Source organism: Canis lupus, chromosome 6 (assembly GCF_011100685.1).
Source record: "Canis lupus familiaris isolate Mischka breed German Shepherd chromosome 6, alternate assembly UU_Cfam_GSD_1.0, whole genome shotgun sequence".
Taxonomy (NCBI): Eukaryota; Metazoa; Chordata; class Mammalia; order Carnivora; family Canidae; genus Canis; species Canis lupus.
Genome location: NC_049227.1, coordinates 42,414,375 through 42,441,807, shown reverse-complemented (window position 1 = coordinate 42,441,807; position 27,433 = coordinate 42,414,375). Strand labels below are relative to the sequence as shown.

The window sequence follows — 27,433 nt, the reverse complement described above, 5'->3', positions numbered from 1 at the left end:
GCGGGGACGAGGCGGGGGCGGCGGGGCCGCGCGGGCCGGGCCGGCCGGGGGATGTCGATGCCTGACGCGATGCCGCTGCCCGGGGTCGGGGAGGAGCTGAAGCAGGCCAAGGAGATTGAGGACGCCGAGAAGTACTCTTTCATGGCCACCGTCACCAAGGCGCCCAAGAAGGTGCGGGGGCCCCGGTGGCGGCGGGGGCCTGGGCCGGGGCCTCGCGCGGGGGGGCGAGCGGGCGCGGGCCGGGCTGCAGGCGGCGCGGGGCCTCGGGCGGGGGGGGGGGGATGCGGAGGGCAGTGCCCCGGGCCGCCCCGAGCCGCAGAGGCCGCCGCTGGCCCCACTTTCCTTTGTCCCTCGGCCCTGCTCCTCCGGGATCTTTATGAAACCCGAAAGGGCCGGGCCTTCAATCTGCGGCTGACTTTTCCCGGATGAAGGGCCAGGCGGGGGCGGGGGGCCGACTCGGCGGACCTCGTGACCTGCCCCCGGGAAGGCGCCGTGCAGACCCCCAGGTGAGCGGGGTAAGGCTGGCGGGGCTGCTGTGGGCAGATGTTTGGGACCCGGGCCGGCTTACCCGGCAGCTGCGTGCTCAGCTTGGAGGCAAGAGGGAAAAGACCTGAAGCCAGCTGTTTCACGCAGGCGAAAGCAGCGAGGGCAGTGTGGACTTGAAAGTATGATTTTCACCTTCCAGGGTCATCCAGTTGCTTCGGCATATGTGAGATACTAACGTTTGGAGGTTGGTGACAGCAGGCACCGCCATGAATACAGGTTGATTGTAGTCATGTGAATAGATCCCTTAGGCATCCCTTGAGAAAGGAGCCCGGGTGGGTTGGAGGGTGGGTGGCAAGGAACGATTGCTCATTCTTGACTGCACTTAACTGAGGCAGAACAACTTTAGGCTATTGTGCTGCGAGTTGAGCTCAAAGGACACCCTTCTGATTCTCTTGTCGTGAAAGATTAAGTAACGACCTTTTAGTCTTACCTAGCTTTCTGGTGGAATTGGGGTCCCAAGTGCTTTGTGAGCATTGGCTGCCAACCACATCTTGACTTTCCACATACCTGGCACCCAGGGAACAGTGGACCCGAGAACCTTTGCAAAGAGGTGACCTTTCTGAACCAGTGAGGAGCTGGATAAATATTTCCCTCCTGTAAAGACAGTGTTTCGTTCGAGGCTGTCTCTGCCTGCAGTGTTTGATGGGATGCAGCGCTTGTGTAAGCTAAGTAAAGCGAGGTTTGCGGGAAGAGTTACGGTCCTTGAGGTTCCTGAGACCTGAATTCGTTAAGCTGTCATCCTGGGAGCGATGACTTTGTTTTTAAAGGAGGATAATCTACCACTCCAGAAATCAAATGAAGGATTGAAAAGACAGGTCGCTGTTGTGTGCTGTAGCTCCGCTTTCCCACAAAATTAAGAAGCTTATCAATAGAATGCATTAAAAAGGTAGTAGAAGATCTTCTGATTCTGTGGTGTCTGATTTGAGTGCTCTCGGTTCAGCTGACTGCTTTGTTGGGACAGTACCTGTAATCTGCACTATTTGGAGACACAGCTTTTCTAAGAATGCTTAAGGATAATAACCTATGAGGAGTTAGGGAAAAGCCCTGGTATCCTAATTCCCTGAACTCTTCCTCTCCCCATTAGACTGTCCTCTTTGTCTAGTTGCTTCAGGTATTAAGCGCCTTTATTCTTATTTGCCTTAATTTTATCCCATGCTGTTGCAATTGCCAAGACAGTTTGTATTGTAGATTGTAAACTGAATAAAGGCAGGTACTCTTGTTAACCAGTGTATGTATCGTGCCTAGCTCTACATCTAGGATCTAGTAGATTATTTATTTATTTATTTATTTTAAATTTTTATTTATTTATGATAGTCACGCAGAGAGAGAGGCAGAGACACAGGCAGAGGGAGAAGTAGGCTCCATGCACCAGGAGTCCTACGTGGGACTCGATCCCGGGTCTTCAGGATCGCGCTCTGGGCCAAAGGCAGGCGCCAAACCGCTGCGCCACCCAGGGATCCCTCTAGTAGATATTTAAATATTAATTGTCCTCCTGGCTAACTAGTAATTGAGATGTCCATAGGACAACCTACCAGGAATAAATATTCCTTCTCCCCTATTCTTCCTAGGAGGAATATTGTTATGTGTATTATTGTCAAACCAAATAAAGATGATTTTAAAGACTCATTCCGTTAGCTGAAATGAGCATCTTCTGCCAGGATTGTGGGAAGACTGTCCTAAGTTTCCATTTGTTGGTCAGTGTACCTACCCCCTTGTTTCTCTCTAATCTTGCTCTTAGCTCTGTTGTTTAGTATTTACATAGCACTTTGTATTAAAGTGATTTATGATGACTAATTACTTTTTTTCCCCAGTGATGGTAAAAGGCATTTATTTAATGAGTTGACTGAGGACTAGTCAAGGTCACATAGCCAGTTCTAGGTGACCTGTTTTTTCAGAACAAGTGAATTGGACATTATGACTTAAGTCACTTATGTACCTCTGCCATGTGTGGATAATGTGAGAAAGCATGAGAAAAGAGAAAAAATGTAGCTTGGCTTTACTGGATGGTGTAAAAGGGCTCTTCAAAAGGTGCCGTCCTTAACCTGCGAGGATTCCAGCCTGGCTCTAGACCAAGTAATCCTTAGATCACTCCAAGCCCTGAGGCCTCTCAGGAAGTGAGGTGCCAGTCAGGCTATAGGTTACTCTAGGGTGACCTTGATAGTCTTTAGATCAGATTCCAGTGTAACTGGTGAAATTTTATTCACTTCGGGGAAGAGTTCATGTCCATCAATTAAAAGCATAGGTTAAGGTTCTTCAGCCATAATCATAACTTAGTTTTGTATGCCCCAGGGTCTGCCACAGTACCGTGAAGTTAACAGGACTTGTTGGTTTGATTCAAGGCTTGATCTGTCTGTCAAGAACTCAACTAAATGGGTACCACCTTAAGCAAATGAGGTTCAGTTTCCTCATCTACCAAATAAGTGCTTTTTATTTGGGACAGGTGGAGATAAGCGCTTGTGAGGAGCTAAGATTGCAAAAGTGGTTTTGAGGAAGTCTATTAGTATACTTTAACTCTCTCTTTTTAGTGAGTATTTGAGATGGCTTATAACACAAGACACATATAGGTAGAAAGTCAAAACTATAGAAGGAAAGGAAAAAATATTATTAACCCTGAGGACTAAAACAGTTGATGAGGCTGATCATCACGTGCAGCTCCAAGCTTACTAGGAGCCAGAGGATAAAGGGAATCATCACATTAGCAGACATAGGAGATAATACATACCATTTCCTTGGGAAGACAGCCTTGGCTGTCACAAAGTTCTAAAGGAAATTTTCATGGGACAGTATTAACAGCTATAGTATGAGTCCCATGGTGAGGCTTGTTCACAACTGTTACTGTTGATTTCAGATTGTATTGCCAGGAAAATTTGGATGAGGAAAGGCGTCCCTTAGTTGTAAGGGAGTGTACATTGTGCCACAACTAAGGAGGATCTTTGTTTGATGTTGGCAGCTACCAGTTAACCCAAATAAGTCTGCTAGTTCCCCATAATCACTGGGTATTTATCCTTCTTTCTGCTACTTTGTGTTGCAAGGATGATAGCTGTCTTTGGGTCTTTGGAAATTGACATTGTATCAAGGTTTTGTTTTTGTTTTTTTCCTAAGCGTAAACCCATATCTTCAGCTTGTTGATGAAACTTCCCTAAGATAGACTTATTTCTCTGGTAGGCCTATCAGAGCATTTGCTATTGTCTGTACTTCTGAACATTTATTGGGGGGAGACTGGGACTGGACGGACTTTCCAGAGTGATACGTTAGGCATTGAACCACTAAGATCTCTGTAGACTTTTACCACCAGCACAGTAGAGGAAAAGGGAAGACACAAAACAACTACTTTTGCTTGTAAGATATTCTTTATTTGAATAAGGCATATCAAAAGCGTTTGCTAGGACTTAGGACACCAAGTAGAGCCCTAGTGAGTACTCTTTAGCTGCTAACCTGTTGGGTGAAAGAAATGCAGGATAGGATGCTCCTCTTCTCATCGGGGCTATGTTATGGCTGATTCTTGGTGCAGTTTTACAGAATTTGCACCAGTACTTCTTAGATACACCGAGAAAAGGTTTGATAGGTGGATATTTGCTATCTTCTCTACATCATAAGCATCTCTTGATTCTCTTTAGAGCAACTACTATTTTAGTATCAGTCTTCAAACAAGTCAGAGGCATAAGAAGGTCTTGTTTGGATTTCTCCACAGATAGTGATTATCTCTTTTTCTTATTTGATTTGTTTAATCAGACATTAGTTTCCATATTACTTTGTTCTAACTTACTTTAGATGATTTTCTTTTAACAGAGAGGAATCTGTTGGTTTCCTAGATCTCTTGCTGGCAAGATTACACTTATGTATCTTTTATCAGGAGGGTATCCATTTGGATCCAATGTGTGTTACCTGGTGTATTCCTGTAAAGTTATTTATGAAGGTATTTTGATACATAGAATCATGTAGCTTTCTAGTTGCCTATGACTCTTCATAAATATACTGCAGTCTCAAGTACTTATGATCTGTAAACAAGCACTTTAATGCCTTCTTGGGGCCTTTATTTAAAAGAACTGGCCTGGGGATCCCTGGGTGGCGCAGCGGTTTAGCGCCTGCCTTTGGCCCAGGGCGCGATCCTGGAGACCCGGGATCGAATCCCACGTCGGGCTCCCGGTGCATGGAGCCTGCTTCTCCCTCTGCCTATGTCTCTGCCTCTCTCTCTCTCTCTCTCTCTCGCTCTCTCTCTGTGTGACTATCATAAAAAAATAAAATAAAATAAAGGAACTGGCCTGTAAAGGAGAATCATTTCTACTTACCAGTTTCTCAAGTTTGGGAATTTGAACATTAAAATTTTATAAAGAAGGGCTACCTTTATTATACTGAGTAGAATAATTCCAAACACATTGTGTTGAGGTGGGTCAGAGCATCCTCATCAGATACGAAGAACAACACATTTGCATGGACCAGAGTTTATTCAGCCTGAAATCTAAGAATCCAAAGTGAAAACAGATTCACAAATTTTCCTTCTGACCTTTGTCAACGGTGTCAGTGTCCTGCATATGACAAGCAGTTAAAACTTCACATAGCGTTATGTTCACCTTTTCTGTTACTCATTCAGGTAGTTCTCTTGCTATCCCACTGTTGCTTGGCTGTTATGTAAGGTCTCTTTAACTTCCCCCTTTTTGTTCCTAAAACCGAGGGAGAAGTACAATGTACGTTAAGCGCTTGATTTTTGGAATCAGGTTTACCTTCAGTCCCTACCATCTCATAACTGTGTGACTCTGGACAAGTGACTTAACCCCTGCAGCCTCCATTTTCTTGTCTATAAAATGAGGAATAATGGTAGTACTACAGGATTGTTGAGGGGATTAGCATTTAGTAAACTTACTAAATTTGCTTAACGCTTTGGTTCCTTTATAACCAGAGTGACCATATTTCTCATTTGCCTGGTACAGTTCTGCTTTAGACCTGTTATCCCAGCATGCTATTCAGTGACTGCTTCTGTAAACTCTGAATAGTACCATGGGTCATATGGAGTTTTGAAATAATCTTAAAGAGCCAAAACAAAGATGATTCTATTGGAATGCTTTTTCAACAGGGAAAAATTTTTCCTTGAGAAAAATGTTATTTTACATAGGGCTTGCACCTACTGAACACTGAATTATTTGATTTCTAAGAGGTACACAGACAACAGGAGAACTTAGAGCTTGTGATAGAAATGGGATGTGGTATACCACCTGACCCCCCCGTGTCCCCCCCCCCCCCCCGTCCCCCACATCACACAGGGCACCTGTAAAAGGTGGGCTCCTTACAGACACTGGGCAGGCTGAATCCAGGAGTTTGTTTCCTCAAACTGCAGTCATCTGGGAGTCTTCCCAAACTAGAATCCTTGAATTGCATGAAACAAGTCCAAAGACCCTTTGGAAGTGTGATTTTATCTTCTTACATAATCATCTTCAGATCACATCCCTGTGTACTCCCAGCTCCCTCCCTCAGGTACTGTTTCTCTTTGCTCTAAACAGCCTGCTCCTAATTACATTTAACTGATTTTCTGCTGCAGAAATGTGTGGCCTTTGCTCCGAAGCAATTGCAGAACTAGGGTGGAACACCTATGCTTTTGTTTATACTCTGACTGGTTTCATTTTTTTCCTATCTCTGTTCAGTTTCTCTAAAGGATTCAGCCCAGTGCCTTAATCTCAGACTGAGTATAATGATTGGTGCTACTTAGTAATGTACAGTGGGGCTTAATCATTTACTACCCAAACGGGCCACAAAGTATAACGAACTACTGGTAAAAGGTTGTACTCGGAATCCCGTGGTGGAGACGAGGAAAAGACTTTGAAGAAACACAAATGTGGGACTGGCCCAGCATGCTTCTGCTTTCTTGCCATGGAAGTCCCAGGGCCTCAGCTGACATGCCTCTGTGATTAACCTGTAGAGCTTAATGGGCTGAAAATGTTCTCCTTGACCAGCCCAAACCAGTTCACTGCTAAAATGGACACCTCGTACTCCGTTGTGTGCTTGATTGAGGCTTAAACAGGAGGGGCTTGGGACTGCTTACTGTTCCATGCTTCTCATCTTGGACCTGCCTCAGGCTTACTTAGTTCTTTACAATCTGAAGAACTGCCCAGCTAGAGTAAGCCCTGTTGTATGTTTTTCTCTTCTTTCTTGAAGAGTGTGTGTACAGTGCCATCAGTGGAATCCCACTGAGCATGCTGTGTGCTCGAAGTGCCACGGAAAATGCTATTGGAATAGAAAATGGTAACGGAAAATGCTAATATGCTGATCTGCAGTGGTGCACAGCTCTGTGAGCTAGATGGTGAATTGGTGACTGACGGAGTGAGGGTTAAAGGCCTGGAGGAGATGAGTGTAAACCATGTTGCATTTTTATCTCCCAAATGAAGCTGTCCATTACCACTGTTTGAGTAATGTCAGGATTTTGGAAGTTCTGTTTTTAAGAAGTGTTTCCAACTCTTATGGTACTTATTAAAGTGAACCTTTGGTGCACAAGTTTCCATGGGCATAATGGGAATTACTTTATTCCCTTTCTCCAGGACTAGCCAGTACTACTTGACCTCAAGTTAAAATTTTTGGACTGTGACTAGTTTTCATTATGATCTTAGGATCCTGAAATCAGAAAAGAGACCTATCAGAAAAATAACTAGGACAGTGGTTCTGCTCTGCCCTTTTTGACCACCTCTTTCCTCAAAGGTCTTAAGAAAGATTTATTTGGGTTCTCGTGACGATTAGCTTTATTTTGGAGATGTAGAAAAGAGCTCTCCACCTTGAATTTTCAAAGTGCACACCCTCATCTCTGTTTCTAATTTTAGAAGAGAGGAGTAAGTAGACAAGTGTGTGTGGAAGGTAGAAAACTAAAATAGGTTTCTCTTTTGCCAGTTAGAGGGAGGCTCCTGAGATACTCGCTGGTTCTTAATCTTTTGAGTCACAGATCCCTTTAAAAATCTTAAGAAAATTATAGTTCTTTGGGAAAATCCAGGAACACAAAAACTTTCATATACTTTTCAGAGGACTTGTGGTACTTACTGTCACCCGTGGATCCTGGGCGAAAAACTCTGATTTAGAAGAGGAGGTCTTTATGCCATAGTATCTCTTCCCTTTACAGATCCAGAAACTGCTGAGATTGTTTCCAGCTTGCTGTTTGTCCTTGAAACAAAGCTGAGGTTGTTGGTGTCCTCTGTCATCCCCCTCTGTGAGATGCTCCTCACCTTCCCAAGAGACTCATTATCAATGCCGTGAGGGTTCAACTCAGGAACTTAGGCATATGAAACCAGCATTTCAGTCGCTTCTGGGGGTTCTTGTACTATCTCATGCCCTCTGCCCTTCAAATGAACTGTGGGTGCCTCTAAAGCTTCAGAGCTGATTCCCAGGAGTGTTTAGGGAATTCACGGGCTACACTATCAAAACTAAACAAAATAACTTGTTCCCTTGTATCTCTCAAAAATAGATTTGATTTCAGTGTAGTACCTCTCAAAACTTTTCAGGACTGACTTGATATCTGAATCTTAATTTTCACTTGGTTTCTGTAGATCAGGCAGGCATATTGAGGGCAAGGACCACATCTCACACATACAGATAGTATACAGTGCTTGGTGTATAAGTACTGTCAATAATTGTTTATTGAGTAAAAATATTGGGAGATGGTTATCGCTAGGAGAAAGTGGGTTGGACTCACTTGGTTGCTTTGGCCCGCTGTCCTCTTCAGTCGGCGAAGGTGGTTTTTCTGATTCAGATCCCTCTCATGTGGGTAATAATGGAAATACCAAGAACTGCAGGTGAGAAATTGAGAAGAATTTCCAGCAGCTTTATAGATCCCTATATAATGCCAGAAATCGAAGATAAGGGAGAAGACTGTTGAGACACAAGGCCTCCAGCTTCTCAGCCCAGTAGCCAAGAACCACAGGGCAGTAGGCTAGCAGGTTAGGGGTATCCTTACATGTAGTGGGAAGGTAATGTGATGTCCCACCAAGTTTTAAACCCTTAGCATTAGTGACAGTGTTCTAAGTTGAAAGTGGTACTCTGGTTTACACATGCTTTTGATTTAAGGAACAGAAGCTTACTCTTATGGTATTCGAGATTTGAGGGCCAGCAGTGAGTTGAACAGTTTCATTTTGGAATTTGTGTTGGAATCCTAAAAGTAATAAACAACAGCCCTGCCCTGCAATGCCAGGCAGACTTCTGATTCTTCTCATTTTGCAGCCCTAGCTGCCACTTCTGAACCAACGGCTGAGCTCCATGTTCAAAAGCTTCATATGCCCTTGTCTTTGAAATACACCTCTTTTAGAGTTACAGTCCTCTGGGAAGTGGGCCAATGCTTGTCCTAACCAGGAATCAGGCTCTAGTTGGCATTGAGGATTCTGTGTGTATTGTTTCCCTTAAGTATGTGACGTAAGCAGGATTCAGGGGAAAGGGAGACCCTCAGAATTCTGTAGTTTTGGAAGTAGAAAATAGGCACTTTGTAAAGATGGCAGATGTGTTCAGTTGTTCTGGTAACTAATTCAGTTTCCTGTGGGTGGCCAGGTAGTATCCTACTTCGAGTTTAGTACTTGAGTTTTGCATGCTCAGCTTCAGAGCACCAGACTTCTTAGGAAGCAAGACATGAAGATTCCCAATGTTCAGTTTGTATAGAGAGTAGCCCAGCTGGCTTGTCATGCTGGACTAGATGAATTGTGAATGTTAATTATACTGATCAATACAGTGGCCTTGGTAACAGACTTGTAGCTGCTGTAGAATCTGTTTACTTCAGGTTTATAACACAAAAGAGACCAAGCTGGTTGGGAACATGATGTTCTAAATGTAATAAGCTGTATTGTAAGTCCAGGGAAAAGGCACACTGGAGGCACTGACCCTATTGCACCCTTCCCTAGGATTTCCCAGAGGGAAACATTCTGTGGGTGGTTTCTGTCATTATTTGCCAGTTGAAAATGAGCTGAGGTTGGCAGAGGTATAGCTTTTGTGAGGTGGGGTATAGAATATTTATAACTCATAAGGATTAGACGTAGAGCACCCACGTTGGAAGGCATCTCATTCTTCTACCTAGTTGGTAATTAGGAGTGGAAAGTTGAGATTAGTTGCAACCCTTGCATTCAGAAGAAGGAACCCCCCTCCTATTTGAGGAATAGAGGGTTCAGAATTCTGCACATTCTTTTCTGACTCCACAGGGAGGGGATTAGCTAAACACTGGGCATGTTTGGAATGAGAGCACCTTGCCAATTTTTACTGATTTTTGGACCAAGCCATTATAAAAATACAGTCTCTCTTCCTATGACAAGCTCTTTGTCATGTTCTCCTAAACCCTATAGATCCATTTGATGGATTGGCTGTACCTGACAGATGGAGTTGGTATTAAAAGGGCAGATTTTCTACTTTCTTTGCCTTGTTTTATCTCTGAACAAGACATGTCTAACCCGTTTGTTCCCTGTGTTGCCTTCAGTTGCTTTATCAGGAGTCTGGTAAACTCAGTGTGCTTATGTTTGCTTTTCAGATTCTGCTTAGATTGTCTTCAATGAGTACTTCTCATGGAGTGGAAGGAATGGAAGGAATCAGTCACCTAGGGAGCTTTTTCAAAACATTCATTTCAGGGCCCTAACCTAGATCTACTTAATCAGAATGGGGAAGGGTTGAGGTATACAGGGGCAGGGGGAATAGGATAGTATGTGCTTTTTGAAACAGCTTAAACTTGAAAGATCCCATATTTGGAACCACTCTTTTAGATTATCAGCAAGACTGGCCAAAATAGTTATGAAATCTGATATTGGGATGGTAATGTAGCTCCTACTTATCTTGGGTGACTTTGGCCATGAGGAAGAATCTTGTGTCCATGTGAGAGGACTGGAAATAGCTTATGGTTACTCTTCTTTCCAGAATATTCAGAATAAACTGTGACCAGAAATCATGCAGCTCTGTGTCAGCTCAGGGTTGAGCTCTACTACTGTATCTGAGGACCTGTGCTGGGCACTTAGGATTCATCAGTGAACAAGACAAAGATCCATATCCTCTGGAGTTTACATTGTAAGGTCATTACTTTTGGGTCATGTAAGTCTAGTGTAGTGGTTCTTAACCATTTGGTTTTTGGAGCCCTACAGACCCGTGTTCATTTTCCAGAAAAATAAACACGCATGCACACATATTTTTGACAATTTACTTATAAGGGGAGTTGGCAGCCTGAAGCCCATCCATGAACCCCGGGCTAAAAACCTAGAATGCTTGCCTAGAATTGAGAATGTGGTGATTGGGATTAAGCCAGGCCATGATTAGGGTGTTTGGGACTATTGTCTCCTAGCCACACTGGATTATAGTTTATTCTATATAGCTGAGGCCACTTGCAAAGAACTTAAGGATGTCTATAAATAAATAAATAAATAAATAAATAAATAAATAAATAAATAAAGCAATTGCAAGGAATTGCTAGGCATCCACTACACCAATAGCGTTTCTTGAGTCTGCACTCTTTGAATGATTTTGATTTTGTTGCCATTCCCGCCTCTGATTTCTGATTAGCTGGCTTTCTTGGATTCAGTAGATTAAAAATCAGGTCAGAAGATGAGAATTGCTTTAACATAATTTATATTATCAATTCCTGGACTAAAAGTGATAATAAAATTATAAAGATCATGAGAGGGCATTTTAGCAAAATTCTGGCTTCAAAACACAACCTTCCAGAAGGAATTGATGAAGGACTGAGAAAATAGACAAGGAGTGAAGACTGGAGAGAGATGAGAGGAAACAAAGGACAGAACTCAGACAGCTGATAAGCTGGCAAGCCAGATAGCCTTAAGCCAAAGGGAGTGGATTTGAGACCCAGACCGGTGGTGGGGGGGGGGGGGGGAATAGTCCTTTTTAGTCTTGAAGGGTCTGTCACTATTGCTTTATTATCAAACAGAACTCAGGATAAAAAGGGGAAGGCAGATAAGGCTTTGCTTCATGTATACCAATATTAATATGTCTCTATCCTTGGAAAAGTTGGTGTTTGACTTGAATGGCTAAACCCTGCCTCAGGATTAGTACCATGTATAACATATATTGCAGAAGCATGAATGAGATTTCATTTGGGACACTGGCAGAATTATGTAGAAGTGACATGGTCAGATTTAGAGGTTGGAGCACAGTGAGCACACAGAGTCCTGTGCCATTTCTCGCTTTACCTCCCTGGAATCTGATCTTCAGTGTAAATACGGATCAAGACGTCTTTAAGGGTGTTCTTTACAAGGAACTCTTGTTTCTCTGCCTGAGATCTAAGGGTCCAGACCCACACAGAGGGATTGCTGGAAAAGTTCAGGCCTTCTAGGCCAAACTGTTAGACACTAAGAGTCCATTAAAGAACAGAGCCCACAGTCCTCCCCAGAGGAGCCTGGAGGCTCTAGATGATTCCCGTTGTAACTGCTCCAGTTGTTCAGCATATGGAAAAACTGTTCTGCTGTGAAACCTTCCAACCTGTTGTTATGTTAGTACAAGGACATCTCATTGTTTGCTCAGTGATGCATTAAAGCCAAAGCTCCCTAATCTAGGGGAATATAATCACACCACCAATTATATTTATTTTCTATTTTTAAAGAAGCCCTTTGAATGATCAAAGGGATTTCAGACCTCACTTCCTGGGACTGTTTATTTTAAGATTTTATTCAGCTTATAAGCTACATAGTTAAAACTTGCTGTTCGGTTTTTGGAAAAACTCTCCTAGAAACCATATAACTAGAATGTTTTCTTCATTAAATGAGTAGTTTAAATAAATATCTAGTGTGGATATGGAATCAAAATTCAATCAGCATATGTTGTTTAAATACTTCAATAAAATTGATAACATTATAAGAACTTCGTTGTAGTAAAGTCAGAGAACTTGTTTTGTATTGGATAAATGTGACTTTGTAAGATCTTTCAGACATATTGTAAGATGTAAGGTGACTTGGAGTAGATACTGTTTGAGTACCACACCATAGAGGAGAAAGGAACTTAGTGGAGTTTTCCGTTTAAGGGTGTGTACTCTGAGAGATCACAAGTGGGGGGTGGGGGAAGGGAGGGTAGAGGGAGAAGCGGACTCCCCGCTGACCAGGGAGCCAGATGCACAGTAGTGGACTCTGGGATCATGACCTGAGCTGGAAGGCAGAAGTTTAACTGACTGAGCCATCCAAGCACCCTCTGTTGCACGTTTTAAAGTATGATCATTTCTTATGAAAATAATCAGCAGGTTTCCCAAATGATGAAAAAAAAGTTATTGGTTGGTTTTAACCGTGCCAGATTGAATACCTTCTTGTATAAATAAACATAGTTGGAGCTTCTAAATTACTTTTGATATCTACAAGACATTCTGGGGTCATTTCCCTCATCCTAGTGGTCAGGGTTAGATTGCCTGTGTGTTCTTCTCCTCTCCAGTCTGTCTCCAGAAGACAGTAGACATATATGCCAGAATGGAGCTTTTTGCTTCCACAATGTTTGGGCTCTTATACTTTGTCCTCACCCTTTCTAAGTCCAAGGAACCCTACCCTTCAAAGATAATAAAATGGCAACTTTAAAATATTACATTTCTTTTCATCATTTCACTTCTCCTAAAATCAAAGTAGATTTTGGAAAAAAGAATTATTTTTCTTCCCTAGAGCCTCACCAAGTGTTCATCTGGAAGCGGAGAAAGCTTCAGTGCAATTGGAGAGTATTCTGTAACTGTCTTCTTGAAAATAAAGGGGAGAGCTACTGTTTCCTCTAGCCTATTCCAAAAGAAGGGTAATAGTACTAGACTTGTAGGGATTATTTTTCTCCCTTGTATTTTCCTTTAAAAAAAACAAAACTCCGTATTGTTAGCAAATTTTGCCTTCAGCAAGTCACTTAATCCTCACTCCTGTTTCTTTCCTCGGAGCAGAGTAAATCCTGCACTCAAAAGATTATAAAATTTTTTGAAAATACATATCCTCAGTAAGGAAATCATATCTTCAGGCCACTTATGTTGAAGCAGATTGCTTAAACTAGAATATCATAGAAATCTAGGCATTCAGAACCTTGGTTTTTACAGTACCAGTAAGTGTAGATTTCAAATTTATAATCAGCTTTTTTTTTTTAATTTTTATTTATTTATGATAGTCACAGAGAGAGAGAGAGAGAGAGAGAGAGGCAGAGACACAGGGAGAGGGAGAAGCAGGCTCCATGCACTGGGAGCCTGATGTGGGATTCGATCCCGGGTCTCCAGGATCGCGCCCTGGGCCAAAGACAGGCGCTAAACCGCTGCACCACCCAGGGATCCCTATAATCAGCTTTAAGTAAAAGTCCTGATGTAATGCTGGCAGGTGTTTTCCCTTGTTTGTACACCAGAACTTAAAAATAGTTTGAAAAATACTGAGATCAGTGATGTCTGGCATTGTTATTTATTGATAAAATTGCTGAATAACTCTTCCTATACCAAATTTGATTTTGACTTTTGGTTTTCAGTACAATGTAAAAGCAAGAGATCTTTATCCTTGTGCATCTATCCACTTTACTCGTTAGAAAATGTTCGGAAAGTTATAGGTCAGGAAAACCACATTTTTGTATTCTTGTCTGGGAAATAGAGTGAGGGGATTGTACTGTATTCCCTCTGGAGCAATAGGTAGTTTGGGTATTTTGGTTTTTTGTTTTGTTTTGAGTGTGAGAAAGCACATGGGTGAGGGGAGGAAGTGAGAGAATCTTAAGCAGGCTCCATGCTCAGCACAGAATGAATGCAAGGCTTGATCTCAAGACCCAGAGATCATGACCAGAGCCAAAATCAAGACACTTAACCAACTGAACCACCCAGGCACCCAGGTAGTTTTTATTTTTAAATAGCCCCAAAGGCATTGCAGCCAATAATTCCTTTCAACCAGCTTCTTTCTTTTACAGGCTATCTAAGGTCATGATTTCATACTGAGACTCATCTAAAATTGAACATAAACATCTCAAGTTAGAAAGTCAGGAAGAGATGGCAAATACTACCTCTCTAGAATGAAAAATACAGTTAATACAGTTACAGTTTTTTATGTGATTGTCAGATTCTTGTCCTTGTATTATGTCTCTAGTCTCCTAGAAGTTTAATATTTTGGGTTTTGTTAAAAGCTATGGAAACTAAAGCTACCTGCAGCTGATCTTTTTTTTTTTTTTCTTGCAGCTGATCTTTAAAGTGATTTTACTTTGTTTTTTTTTTTTAAATTGAAACTATTCCACCTATCTACAGAGTGGATTCTGAAAGATCCCATTGACCTACCTACATTTGGTTACAATACCTGTTACTACATAGTTACTGTTTAGTATTAGGTCTTTAAAGTCAATTTTTAAAAATTTAATATTGAGTTTTGATGTCTTCTTCCTCCCTGGAGCCCATACTTTATGGGAAGCAGTGGATGGTAACTAAAAAAACATATACGGTTTCTGTCTTAGTAAACTTTGTTGGGTGTTAGCCTAGGGTTTAGAAAGCACACCTAGCTAAACTCAGAGCTGCATGTAGTTCTTTTGCCATAAACTATTTGGCAAGGATTTTCATGTCTTTGACCTCCCAATTGGATATAGGCTTCCCAAATGCTGCTCTAACAAGTGGGATTCACTCAAGCCAATACTTGCATAGAGGGTTTGAATTTGTAAAATGTAAATTGGCTTTCAACTTCATTTTTAAGCTAAACTTCCAGATCACAGCGCGAATTGTTTTTATACATCTCCAATCTTGTTCCTTCTTGGCAGACTAAGAAATGATACAGATGGCATTTACTCAATCTGTGTGGCCACCTTCCAAAATGTCAGAAACTCCCATCTTCCTTCTAGACCTGTTCATTGATCCATTGCTTGTTTTCGCTGTTTTTTTTTTCCTTAGAAATTCATTTGATGAATATAGGTTTACCTATTTATAAGCATTTGACAGATTTTCATCTTAAAGAACATCCCAGCCTACCTTGCAGTGAGGTTTGCTGGTTTGATTTCTTGTGAGCTTTATTTAAAGTCAAGATTGGCTTAGAGAGGCTGCAAATTAAGGCTAATAACTTTTTATTAAAAGTATAATAAGGTGAACAGTAGTAACCTGGCTCAGTCTTTCCCAGAATTTAAGAATTACTGATTCTTATACTCTGAACCAATACAAAGTGATTCCTAAGGCGGGGTGGGGTGGGGTGTGCAGATTATTTTAGCATCCTACCTTTTGAGTAAGAAAAGGAAAATAAGAGTATAAAGAAAAAAACACAAAGCAAGTATATACTTACTTTTTTCCTACCTTCAGAAATAAATATAAACCAGACACTGACGATAATAGGGAGAGCAGGGGGTTAGAAATGGCAGTGAGACTTCTCTGAATATACCTTTAAAACTTCTGAGATGTGTGTTTCATATGTCAAAAAATTAAAGAGAAAAAAAGGAAACCTTAAAATCGCTTGTTATCAGAAACATAGGAACCTAAACTGACTACATATGGAATTGATTATTTAATCACCCAGAAAACCATACTTCAGCTACACATCCTTTGTGAGAGATTTTTCAAAAAGAACTTCAGTGAAATATTGACACCTCACTATGTAGAGTATTGTTAGTATTACTCTTAAAATTTTGAAGTTATTGTAGCGGTATTATAGAATAAAACAAGAGTATCATTGCTGTTAGAGACCAAGATTTGTCAACTTAGGAGAAAAGAAATACAAGTAGGAAAATTAAAAGTTTAAAAAAAAGTAATGGTAAATTTGAAATGGAAATATCAAAATAAACTGAGTAAACAAAAAGATTTCTCTATTCCGTGAAAGAACTTAATACACTGACACCTCTAATAACAATTAGCACATTTTGTACTCAGATGTTATTTTCTAAATAACATTCCCCACTAAAAGAAATCAGAGCTCCTTGGAGAAATGGCTGATTCTAGGTCTGAAGCAGAGAAAAAATTAGGTGAGCCTGGTGTATCTTCTTATGCCAGAAAGGAAGGAAGTGCTAAAACAGAAGAGTCAGCTTGAAGGAGACTCCTGCTGGCCCAGTTGGGGACAATTGGAGCATTCAGTGTACCCGTTGTGTAATTGAGTGTAACAGATTGAATAAATAAAAATATGAATGACGAGTAAAGAAAAAAGTGAGAGGGAAAAGAAAAGCTTTTCTTTACAAAAGTAATGCTAGCTAATATATGTAGAAAGAATGATAGGGTACAAAAAAAAAAAAAAAACATGGTTCTGTAACACTCTCCCCCCAATATAATTGGTTCAGGCAAGGATTATGAACAGATGGTAAAGTCACTAGGGAACAGGATATTCACAGGCTGACAAATATCACCCTGCAATTTAACCTTTACTTGCAAAGGAGAAAATAGTGTCTCACTTTAACCCAAGGCTCAGCCTAGTGTCACTAATCATGGAACAGCCAGATATTACATGCCACCTAATACGATGCAAAGTAAAGTATACAATGTTATCTATGCAATATTCTTGCCAAAATTTTAATCTTTCTGATCAAACCTCAAAACTGAACTTCCAATTTACGGGAAAGAACTAATCTAAAAAAATCAAGAATATGGGAGATTCTGCAAGGCAACTCACCTGGACCCTTCCAGGAAAAGTCAGTATCACGGGGTGGGGGCGAATAAGGGAGGGAGAGAACTGTTCTAGATTACCAGACACTGAAGGAACCTACCAACCAAATGCATTTAGTGAACCTTGATTCCATTCTGGGTTGGAAGAGTTGGGGAGTCATTTGGGTCTATATGCAAGACATTCTTTTTTTAAATTGCACAAGTATGATTAACATGGTGTTATGTTTCAGGTGTACAGTGTAATGATTCAACTATTCTGCACATTACTCAATGCTTGATGAATGCTTAATCTCCTTTTTTTTCCCATCCTCTCCAACCACCATCTCTCCTCTGGCAGCTACCAGTTTGTTCTCTGTACTGAAAAGTGTACCTTTTGTGTGTCTCTTTTTTTGTTTGTTTTTATAATTCCACATGCAAATGAAATTATATGGTATTTGTCTTTCTCTGACTTATTTCACTTAGCGTAATACCCTCTGGTTGCTGCAGATGGCAAGATTTCATTCTTTGTTATGGCCACATAATCCATCCTGCACATACCACATCTTCATGAAAGGTATTCTGGAGGTACTTGGAGAAGTTTGAATACAACTCAAATGATACAGGGTTATTAATATTCTTAGAAGTATGAGAAGATTATTGTGGTTCTGTAAGAGAATATCCTTATTCTTAGATGATTCATTCTGAAGAATTTATTGGTGAGTTTTCATGTTGGCAACGTTTTTTCTTTTTTGGCAGGACCACTTGAAAATACGCATATGTACATATGTATATATATACAGAGGAAGAAACCTAATGTGGAAAATGGAAGGATTCAGTGTAGTTGGAGGGTATACGGGTGTTCATTATACTATTCTTTTAAGGTGTTTACATGTAGAAAATGAAAGTAAAGTTGGGGAAATGGGACAGTGGGGGACAGAGTAAGTTGGAAGGGAACTTCAGTTTGTCATTGAAGTCATGGGTATGTTCCAGGAATCTTGATTTCTTCAGGCACCTGTACAAAAATTAATTAATTAAATAACCTAGGATTGATGATAATTGAATGGTAGGAGAAAAAGAATGACCAGTGTATTTTCATGTATTATTGGTGACAGACTGAAGAAGAGAGAAGTATAGACAGGCCACGCAGTTGGACAGGCAGATAGCTAAATAGACTTTGAAATATAACTGGGAATGTGTGTCTGTTAAAATTAGTTTTCAAAAGATTAGGAAGCCCCTCCCTGTCCTACTTGTTGCCACTTTTTAACCTCTTGATTTTACCTCTAGTTGGCAGTTGGAGGGCCCCAGAGCACTCAGGAGCTAATAGCCAGTAAGGTATATTGTCTCATATGAAGAGTGGGGGCTGGGGGAGTCTGATAGGAGTGAAACCGCTCTTTGGCAGAAGTTTTCAAGCTTTATGTTCCTTCCTCACCAGTTAAGTGTTAGCCCTGGTGTTGCCTCACCCCTTCCTCCTACCAGCTTTGATGAAAGATCAAGTTAAGTCCCATTTTTGAAAGGAGCGTTTCTTCTGGAAGTGGATTCTAGCAGTGTGTGTGTGCACGCGCACGCGCATGTCATCCTGTTACCCTTGAGACACAGAGATGGGTGGAGTGGAGGAGGGAGATGTATGCTGTGATTAGTCAGCCGTCCCCCCCCCTCCCCCCCAGAAGCTCAGGCCCCATCTGGGGAAACTGAGAATTTAAGAAACTTGAGACCGAGAAGGAGGACAGGGAGCAGCCAAGACCTGCTGAGTCTCAGAAGACTAGTTTGTGCACTAGGGAATGGAAGCAGTGACTGAAGGAGACTGTGGATTCGACTCTGTGGCCTGAGATTGATTCCCTTGAGATAAATTATTTTCTGGTGGTGTACCTGAGCAACGTGTTGGGAAGAGGATATCCTTCTTTGGGAAATTTCTTTTATCTAACTGAAGGTCTGAAAGATGCGCAGACTTACATAGTTCTTGTACCAAAAAGTTGGTGTTCATTGATGACTATTTTTTTGGATTCATCTGAAATGAAATCAGACTGATAAGTGGTAAGTATCAAGGAAAGGTCTTGGGCCGATTTAGTTTAGGGTGACAGCCATACCCTCTTCCTTTCCTCTGAGAAGAGAGCAGAGGAGAGTTGAATCTGTCGAAAAAGGAATATATTAGGCAGAAGATGTGAAAGGGATTAGAAAAGATGTAGGAATCCTGGAAGGTGTTGTAACATATTGCTTAGCAATTGACCTTGTTAAAATCTCTGATCGTCATCTTGTGCTCAGTTGCTAAGTATTAAGCTAAGAAATACGCCAACCATTTCAAAACAGAAAAATCTGCACACACAGTATGCCAGAGGAGACAATGGGACAGATTATATAAATTTGGGAATATCTCAGAAAATCAGTCGTGTACCAGAAGAGGGGATACTGGCCCTTTAGATAACTCTTCAGCAGTTAAGACAGACCAATCCCTCTACTCATTTCTAAGCTATGCTTTCTTAATGATTTGTTTTCCTAATAATTGCTGTTTACCTTTGAGTCTAGTCCTTCACCCTTAGGAGGAAACCTTTCTGAAGAAATTAAAAGCTGCTAGATAGGTATGTGAAATCACAGGTCTGTAAATTGTCTAGCCCAACCTCTGATTTTTGGAGGCCTAAGCTAAACAGTATCCAGATAAGACTGTTAAGATCTATATCTTAACATCTATATCTTCCTTAAAAAGCAGTAAAATTCTTTGGCAACCATTTGTGTTATTATTACCCTGTCATCAGTCTAAATCTACAGATTGTAAGGGTCCATGTTTCCTTTCATAGTTCTTTCCTGGGATAGTGCTGGGTGCTTAGGTGGTGCCTCCCAAATGTGTTGACTAAAAGAGTATAATAGTCCATGAATATTATCCTGATCACCATCCCTTGGCCATAGTGTCATAATGGCATTCTGATGGCTTTCGACTCTCTTGGATTCTGGGGCTAGACAGCAAAATTGGGTGAGACCTGGGAAGGAAGTGTGGCTAAGCTACTTAACATCTGGGTAGATAGAACATGTGTTTGTGGAAGTAAACTTTTCAGCTTCTAATGGTAAATAATGTCAGTTGGGATAAATTGAACCAGTAACATATAACAGTTTTCCTTCCCTGGAGGTTCATAACTGTTTTGGATTGCCTGTGATCCCTTTTTCTGGATAAATTATCTACAGAAATTCTTTCAGCTCACTTTGTCACCAGACTTAACAATGAGGTGGTGGGTGCACCGTATCCCACGTCATTTCTTTGGCAAAGCTTCTCTTCATCATTTTCAGTGTCACATGGAAGACAGTCAACCATTATACCCACTGAGCCTTTTGAAGAGGTGCTCTAAAATAGCACATTAAATTGGCCTGATATTTAATTGAGTTTTTAAGACACAGCAAGTAGGCTTCTGTATTTGGATGTGCTATTTGGAGAATGGGTCAATCTGACCTTCTAACCTTTCTCAGATGTAATACTAGTTCAAGAATGAAAAACACTGGCATGCCTTGTTGTGGGTAAGGCTGGTTTATGGCGGGGGCGGGGGGGTGAGTATTCAAACACAAAATAGTTCTTTAACATAGGACTTTTTGAACATCCAACTATCTTATCTCTTTTTCTCTCGCCCTTTTTTCCCATCCTACATCCTATTTAGAACTAGCCTTCCTTACAGATAGAGCTTTGAAGAAACACTGAAGTGCACCAATTGAGATTTAATTATGATTGGAAGAAATGACCACAGGAAGTAATGTAAACAGAACAGCTTTGCAGCCATCTTTGGGTTTTGTTTTTACCTAAATGATCATATTTGCATAAATGCAGTGAATCCATCCCAATTTAGAGGGCTGTTACTGAGATCTGGTTTCACTGAGGGAAATCTTGTGATAATTGCTTTTGGCAACAGTGTCTTTGTTTATAACATGCAGGTGAACAGCACTTCAGGAGGTACTTTAAAAAGGAAGGCGGGGATCCCTGGGTGGCGCAGCGGTTTAGCGCCTGCCTTTGGCCCAGGGCGTGATCCTGGAGTCCTGGGATCGAGTCCCATGTCGGGCTCCTGGCATGGAGCCTGCTTCTCCCTCCTGTGTCTCTGCCTCTCTCTCTATCATAAATAAATAAATCTTTAATATATATATATTTTTTTAAACTATATATTTATATATGTTCAGCATGCAGGTTGGGAGAAAAGACAAGGTCATCATGAATCTTTGTATAGCTGGACCACCCTATTTATATTTATAAGCAGTGAAAATGTCCAAGAGCTGTGAGAACAGACAGCTACCCATCCATGTCATGGCTTGAGTTAACATTCTGCCCACTTCAAATATGGACCAAATTCATTATTTGAGAGATGGGGCACTGCACTGATTAGTAAGCTGCTTGCAACACAGTCTAATATTTTTAGATGGGAAAGATTTTGCTAAGCTTTAGGCTACTGGTGAGCTGCATTAATACAAGGCGGGATTATGACTATTAAATCAGTTCTTAGGTGGCTGAAGAAACATTTCTGTCCTGCCACAGCTATCTCTCTCTCTCTCTCTCCTTTTATTTAAGAAACTGCAAATGTTACTGCATTTCCCTTCCCCACCCCTGCCACCACCAGGTAGGTGGTGTCTGGGAATATGCCCAGAGCCTTTTGAAAAAAGATGAACAAGGGAGGGAATCATCACAGTCAAGAGAGAAGACTAGCTTCCGACTAGACTGCCCATGCCAGGAACAAGGAGGCTGATGGAGGAAGGGCTGCCTCTAGAGAGTGGTAAAAGGCATGGATGGTCTCTTGACTATTTTTTCTGGCACCAAAAGAACTACATATTGGGTTGAAAGTCATTACCTTGGTCCTGGATTAATCTCTTCAGTAAAACTAGCTTTGCTGACTGTAGAAGTCATGTGAACATGCAGTGGGAAATCCTGTCCAGAAGGGCAGATGCTGACATGGAGCCACTTCAGGAGTGGGGTTTTTTATTTTGTTTCTTGTTTGTTCTAGATTATTTGAGAGTACTTGGGGAAAGAGGCAGAGGGAGAGAGAAACTTAAAGAGGCTCCTTGCTGAGCTCAGAGCCTGACACAGGGCTCGATCTCATAACCCTGAGATCAGGACCTGAGCCAAAACCAAGAGTCCGGTGCCTAACTGACTGAGCCACCTAGGCACCCTCAAGTGTGGGGTTTGTTTGTTTTTCTGAAAGTCACTGTGCTTTTGGCATTTCAACTATTTAAGTTTTAGCACCTAAACTTTAAAAATTGCTTAGAAGATATAAAGATACTTGTCAATCAAGTTATGGTGTCATGTATGTTTAGACTGAGTCCCTTTTATTTGATTATTTTTCTGTGTTTCACATTTAAGCCTGATTCTTACATGGCTGGCAGATGCTACCCTAGCTGGAGGGTACATATGACAGAGGTGGGGGCTGTTCTGCAGCTATGACAAATGGGTAGTTTACTGTTCCTGGCTTAAGAGTGGCTATAACCATGTTGCTAGCATTATGGGGAGAAGATTTTAATCTGTAATAGCTTTTACACTTCCCAGAGATATCTGCTAAAGACTTAGCTTAATGGATTCTTCATGGGAACCTTTTCAGATTTAGTGAGATTGTGAGGAGAATCTCCATTCATAGTCTCAAACTGTTCTGTTTTTCAGGAGGCTGAAGTGTATTTTAAAGAAAGGGTTTTTCAGAGTTTAAAGAGTTCAAGAGGAAGATTTAAACCATTTAATGGAAGAAAGTGTTTTCATACACTTTAGAAGCATCCCTTAATTTGACTTGACTATAAATTATATTATTTGTGGGCAGCCCCGGTGACGCAGCGGTTTGGCGCCGCCTGCAGCCTGGGGTGTGATCCTGGAGACCCAGGATCGAGTCCCACATCGGGCTCCCTGCGTGGAGCCTGCTTCTCTCTCTGTCTGTGTCTCTGCCCCTCTCTCTCTGTGTCTATGAATGAATAAAATCTTAAAAAAAAATTTTTTTTAATTATGTTATTTGTAAGGAATTTACCATTTATTAAAGCCAATTTTCCAAGTATCCTTCAAACAGTTACCTAGTTCTGGTGTATTTCATTGAAAGAAGTTTGTAATGCAGAGTTTACCAAGTCATTTATTTTCTCCTTCCTTCAAATTAATTCTAATTAGTTGGATTTTACTGTGGAGTGCATACACTTTTTAAAATTTTGCTTTCTTTACTGTATTCCAGTATTTTACTGAATGTAGAAAGTTCTGGGCATACTGTACTGGCTTTGTGAAGTATAGGTATGATTGGGCTCTTGACTTGGCATCACCATCAAGTGCCCATCACCATCTCAAGACAGCTCCATGGTTTTTCAAGCAACAAGACAGTTGCTAATTTCAGGATAAGAATACGCTGCAGATAATATTCTGAAAAAAAGAAAAAGCTCTATGAGTGTTTAAAATGTCTGTTTTTTTGGTAGTGTTGGGAGGAAGGGCGAAGAGTTTAATGTGTCAAGGTTGTAAGAGGAAAGAAAACTTTATGGAATGTGAGAAGAAATATTTGTGAGATTTGGACAGATGCTGAAAGAAATTGAGTCTTAAGCACCACACCCCAACAAATACACACACACATATAAATTCTTCATCAGAAAGAGACAGTAATTGGCATTTGGGGAGGAGTCAGCCAGGAGCCTCTGCCCACCCTCATTCTGGTAGGAGAGTTGCTAGGTTAATAGGAGCCATACAATAATATTGGGTTTTAGGGAAAGAAATGTATGGCCTTCAAAAATGGAACATTTCATAGAATTCTTGTTGTAAGTTTTCAACTGTTTGTCTTCTTCTTACAGCAAATCCAATTTGCTGATGACATGCAGGAGTTCACCAAATTCCCCACCAAGACAGGCCGGAGATCTTTGTCTCGCTCCATCTCCCAGTCCTCCACTGACAGCTACAGTTCAGGTAGGTACAAACTTCGAGTCCACTCTGATCTCTCTTCCCAGTTCCAAAGCCTTAAGCTAGTTCTCTACCCACTGCTCTTTACTTATCTAGAATCTGAAAGTTCCTCCTATCAGGACTTCCCATCTTTCTGCTGAACGCTGATAATTAGCAGTTGGGCAATTGGACATGTCCCCAACCAGGCTTGTAGCTGAGGAGGCTTTTGTCATCTGAGGACTCTCTTCCCCTGGCTGTCTCTGTGTGTGGTCTGTGGGCAGTGCCTGTTTGGTAGTATTGGGCCAGTTCCCATTCCCACGTTTCTCCGCCCACATCACAAATGGAGAAAATCAATTCTATCTTGGCTGACAGAACTGGCCTTGAAAAAGAGGTGTACTTTGGAAGCATAATTTCTCACTTTGTTGTTTAAGATATACACCACCACCTATCCTTTTCTTTCTTGGCTCCAAGACTGTTTAAGTGGTGACAATAAGAAGGAATATTTTGGCTCCTTTTATTCACTAGGTCATCCTTTATGTTGAAGTGTCCTCTTCTGTTCACCTCTGGAGTAGGAAAGGTTCAACTACTATAATGTGACTCCAGCTTGGTTTCTTTTTAGCTCTCCTCTCCTATCTTAACATAGGCTTTTTTTTTTTTTTTTTTTAAGATTTTATTTATTTATTCATGAGAGACACAGAGAAAGACAGAGGGAGAAGCAGGCTCCATGCAGGGATCCCGATGTGGGACTTGATCCCGGGACTCCGGGATCAGGCCCTGGGCTGAAGGCAGACGTTCAACTGCTGAGCCACCCAGACATCCTTTTTTTTTTTTTTTTTTTTAAAATTTTGCCCTTCTCAACTTCAAAGTGAGTACTACTAGAAAGTTAATGTGGAAAAAAAGGATGTAGAATTTAGGATTTGAGTACTAGAGGAATAGACACTGGAAGATCCACAGGGGCCACTGATCTAACCTCCCCCCATTGTTCAAGTGAGGAAACATTGTTAAGAGATTAAGAGGCTTGCCCAAGGTCCTAGATTGCTGTTAGTTTTAGCAGAGATTTGCTGTCTCAGTAAGTGGCTTTGCCAGAATACTGTTTGTACAGTGTTATTAACATTAAGGACTGGGCTTGAGGGGAAAGGAATGTAAAAACAACAAGTAAATGCATTTTAAAAAAAAGTGTCCTTTGCTCTGTGCCACTGATAACCCAGGGTAGATAAGATAGGCAAATAAGAGTAAATGGTGGTCTACAGGGTTAAGTATTGAAATAAATGAATATCCAGAGTCCCTGTGGGCATGTGTGCAAGAAAAGGTTCCCAAATATATTGGCTGTCATAAATGTGTCATGGAGTGACAGATACCAGAGTGGGGGTGATAAGCAGGCTGACTATAGCTAAAAGTGAATTGTGAAAAGCTGTTATAAGAGGAAGAAGGAAGGAGTGAGGGAAGAAAGCTTTAGTGAAGTCCTCAAAGATTTTGATGTCTGTGTATTAACAGGAGCCTATCAGAGCTTTTTTAAAAAAGCTTTGTGATCTAGTTAAATTGTCCCCATGGGAAAGAAACCTTGGAGAGTATTTGTGTTGGCTCTTAGTGTGAGGAAGACAGCCAGGGAGACCTGATGCACGGGTAGAGACAGATCAAGAAATACTTGTCGATTCAGAGAGGAAGGAAGTGATTTGAGAGTCTCAGGGACTGATGATTATACGTCCTCCTGCATATGTCTAAAAGGACATTTTCAGCCTTTATATGAAGCTGCTTTTTTTACAGTTGAACATATTGAGTGATCTCAGGACTGGCAGAGCCAGAGCTACTCACCCACCTTTCAATTCGTTTCTTTCCATCTCTATTCCTTCAGCACAACCTTGTGTAAAATCCCTTGCAAGATTCTCTTAGCACTATCGTCCATATTAGTGGTTCTCAGAGTGTGTGGTCTTCAGAACAGCATCAACAGCACCTGGAGACTTGTTAGAAATGCTAGTTTTGGGGTCCCACCTGAGACCTACTGAGTGGGACTCTCTGGCGGTGGGGCCTGGCCATTTGCATTTTAACAGACCTTCCACATGATTCTGATGAATGCTTTAAATGCTTAAGTTTGAGAACAGGTATTCTCCAGAAATGGTGTTCCTTCCATGCCCTAAAGTATTCTTCCATTTTGGCCATGTCTGGTTCCAGTCCAGGTTGGGACCAAGCACCCTTGTTACCTGGGATCCCTCAAGGCAGTGCAGGAGTGGGATCAGTAGCTTCCCATTACAGGCACTGATGGCACAGCATCATCAGGGTGGATGAAGGGGCCCCAACACTGAAAGATCCACAACAATTTCATTCATCTGTTAGACTCTGAAGTAGTAGAGCTGAGCGTGATATAAAAGGCAACTCCAATTCTGAGTTTGCTTAACTTAAATGAGAGTCTTTTGGGGGAGGGCGGTTTGTGGAGTTGGGGCCATTGAGGTTTTTCTATCCTTGTTTCTTTCTCTCCTGGCTCTAGCTGCATCATACACAGATAGCTCTGATGATGAGGTTTCCCCCCGAGAGAAACAGCAAACCAACTCCAAGGGCAGCAGCAATTTCTGTGTGAAGAACATCAAGCAGGCAGAATTTGGACGCCGGGAGATTGAGATTGCAGAGCAAGGTAAAGAAAGGGAGAGGGTGGGGGCCAGAATCAACCCACTTGTTGCTAGTCATCAGGATCCACAGACAACTTCACACTTGAAAGCTAACTTGAAAGTCACCTTGGACAATTCAGTATTCTAGACTCTTGTATGAGCAGATCTCTGTGTGTGCAGCTCGAGCCTCAGGGTACTTGTTCTTGGTCTCCTTGCTTCCTGTTCTCTGCACGTAGTGATTACACAAAATAGTTTCTGTTTTCCTCCCCCATGACACCATATTCGGAGAGCTCCTTATAGAGTTAGTGAGTCCCAGGACCACTATGTGGTGGTTAGTTCTGCAGGATCCTACCATAGCTGCCAACCTCAGGGACCCACATTTCCCAGAAGCAGAAAATGTGGGAGGGTTTTCAGCTAAGGATGTGGTGACCTAGGGTCTCGCTGGTCTTTGGTCCCAAGCACCCTCTGCTGGAGCAAGAGTAAAAGTGACTGGCAGTTAAATCTTGATTTCCCCACCCTCTCTACTCCAAACAAGGTCTCTTTACTCTTGTGGCTTTCACACTGAAGGTATGCTCTGTACTGGGAGGAAGTACAGAAACCCAACAGACCAGCACAGTGGGGTTAGGCAGCAAGTGCTCTTCTGCTGAGGGTGAAGTCTCCCTTCCTGGTTTGATGATTATATATAGGAGACCATTAGCCAATGCCATAACCACTTCCCTCTCCTCCCAAGTGAATGATGAGACTTCCCCTCCATTTTGACGAGATTTGAGAATTTACTTCATTCTCCATTCAGTCCTCTGTGTAGAAATCTAAAACGGTGGAGGAAGCAAGAAATTTCCAAGCGGTTGGATGGCAACTCCCCAACTGTCTGTCTGCTGTTGAAGCTGCCAGTCATGGAAATTTGCTTAGAGTTTTTCATCCGAATCTTTGATATCTCTACAGATGCAGACCACCCCTAGATGTTGCTGGGGCAGGAATTGATAATAT

At 41.6% G+C, this 27,433-nt stretch overlaps 1 protein-coding gene across 1 annotated transcript in view; it reads left to right on the top strand.

Moving 5' to 3' along the window:
* Nucleotides 1-27,433, top strand: part of AHCYL1 (adenosylhomocysteinase like 1) — a 36,583-nt gene continuing 9,150 nt past the window's right edge. Inside the window, 3 exon segments of the mRNA XM_038541051.1 lie at nt 1-171; nt 23,762-23,873; nt 26,329-26,472. Of these exon segments, the coding sequence (XP_038396979.1) occupies nt 52-171; nt 23,762-23,873; nt 26,329-26,472 (376 nt within the window). The 5' untranslated portion in view covers nt 1-51.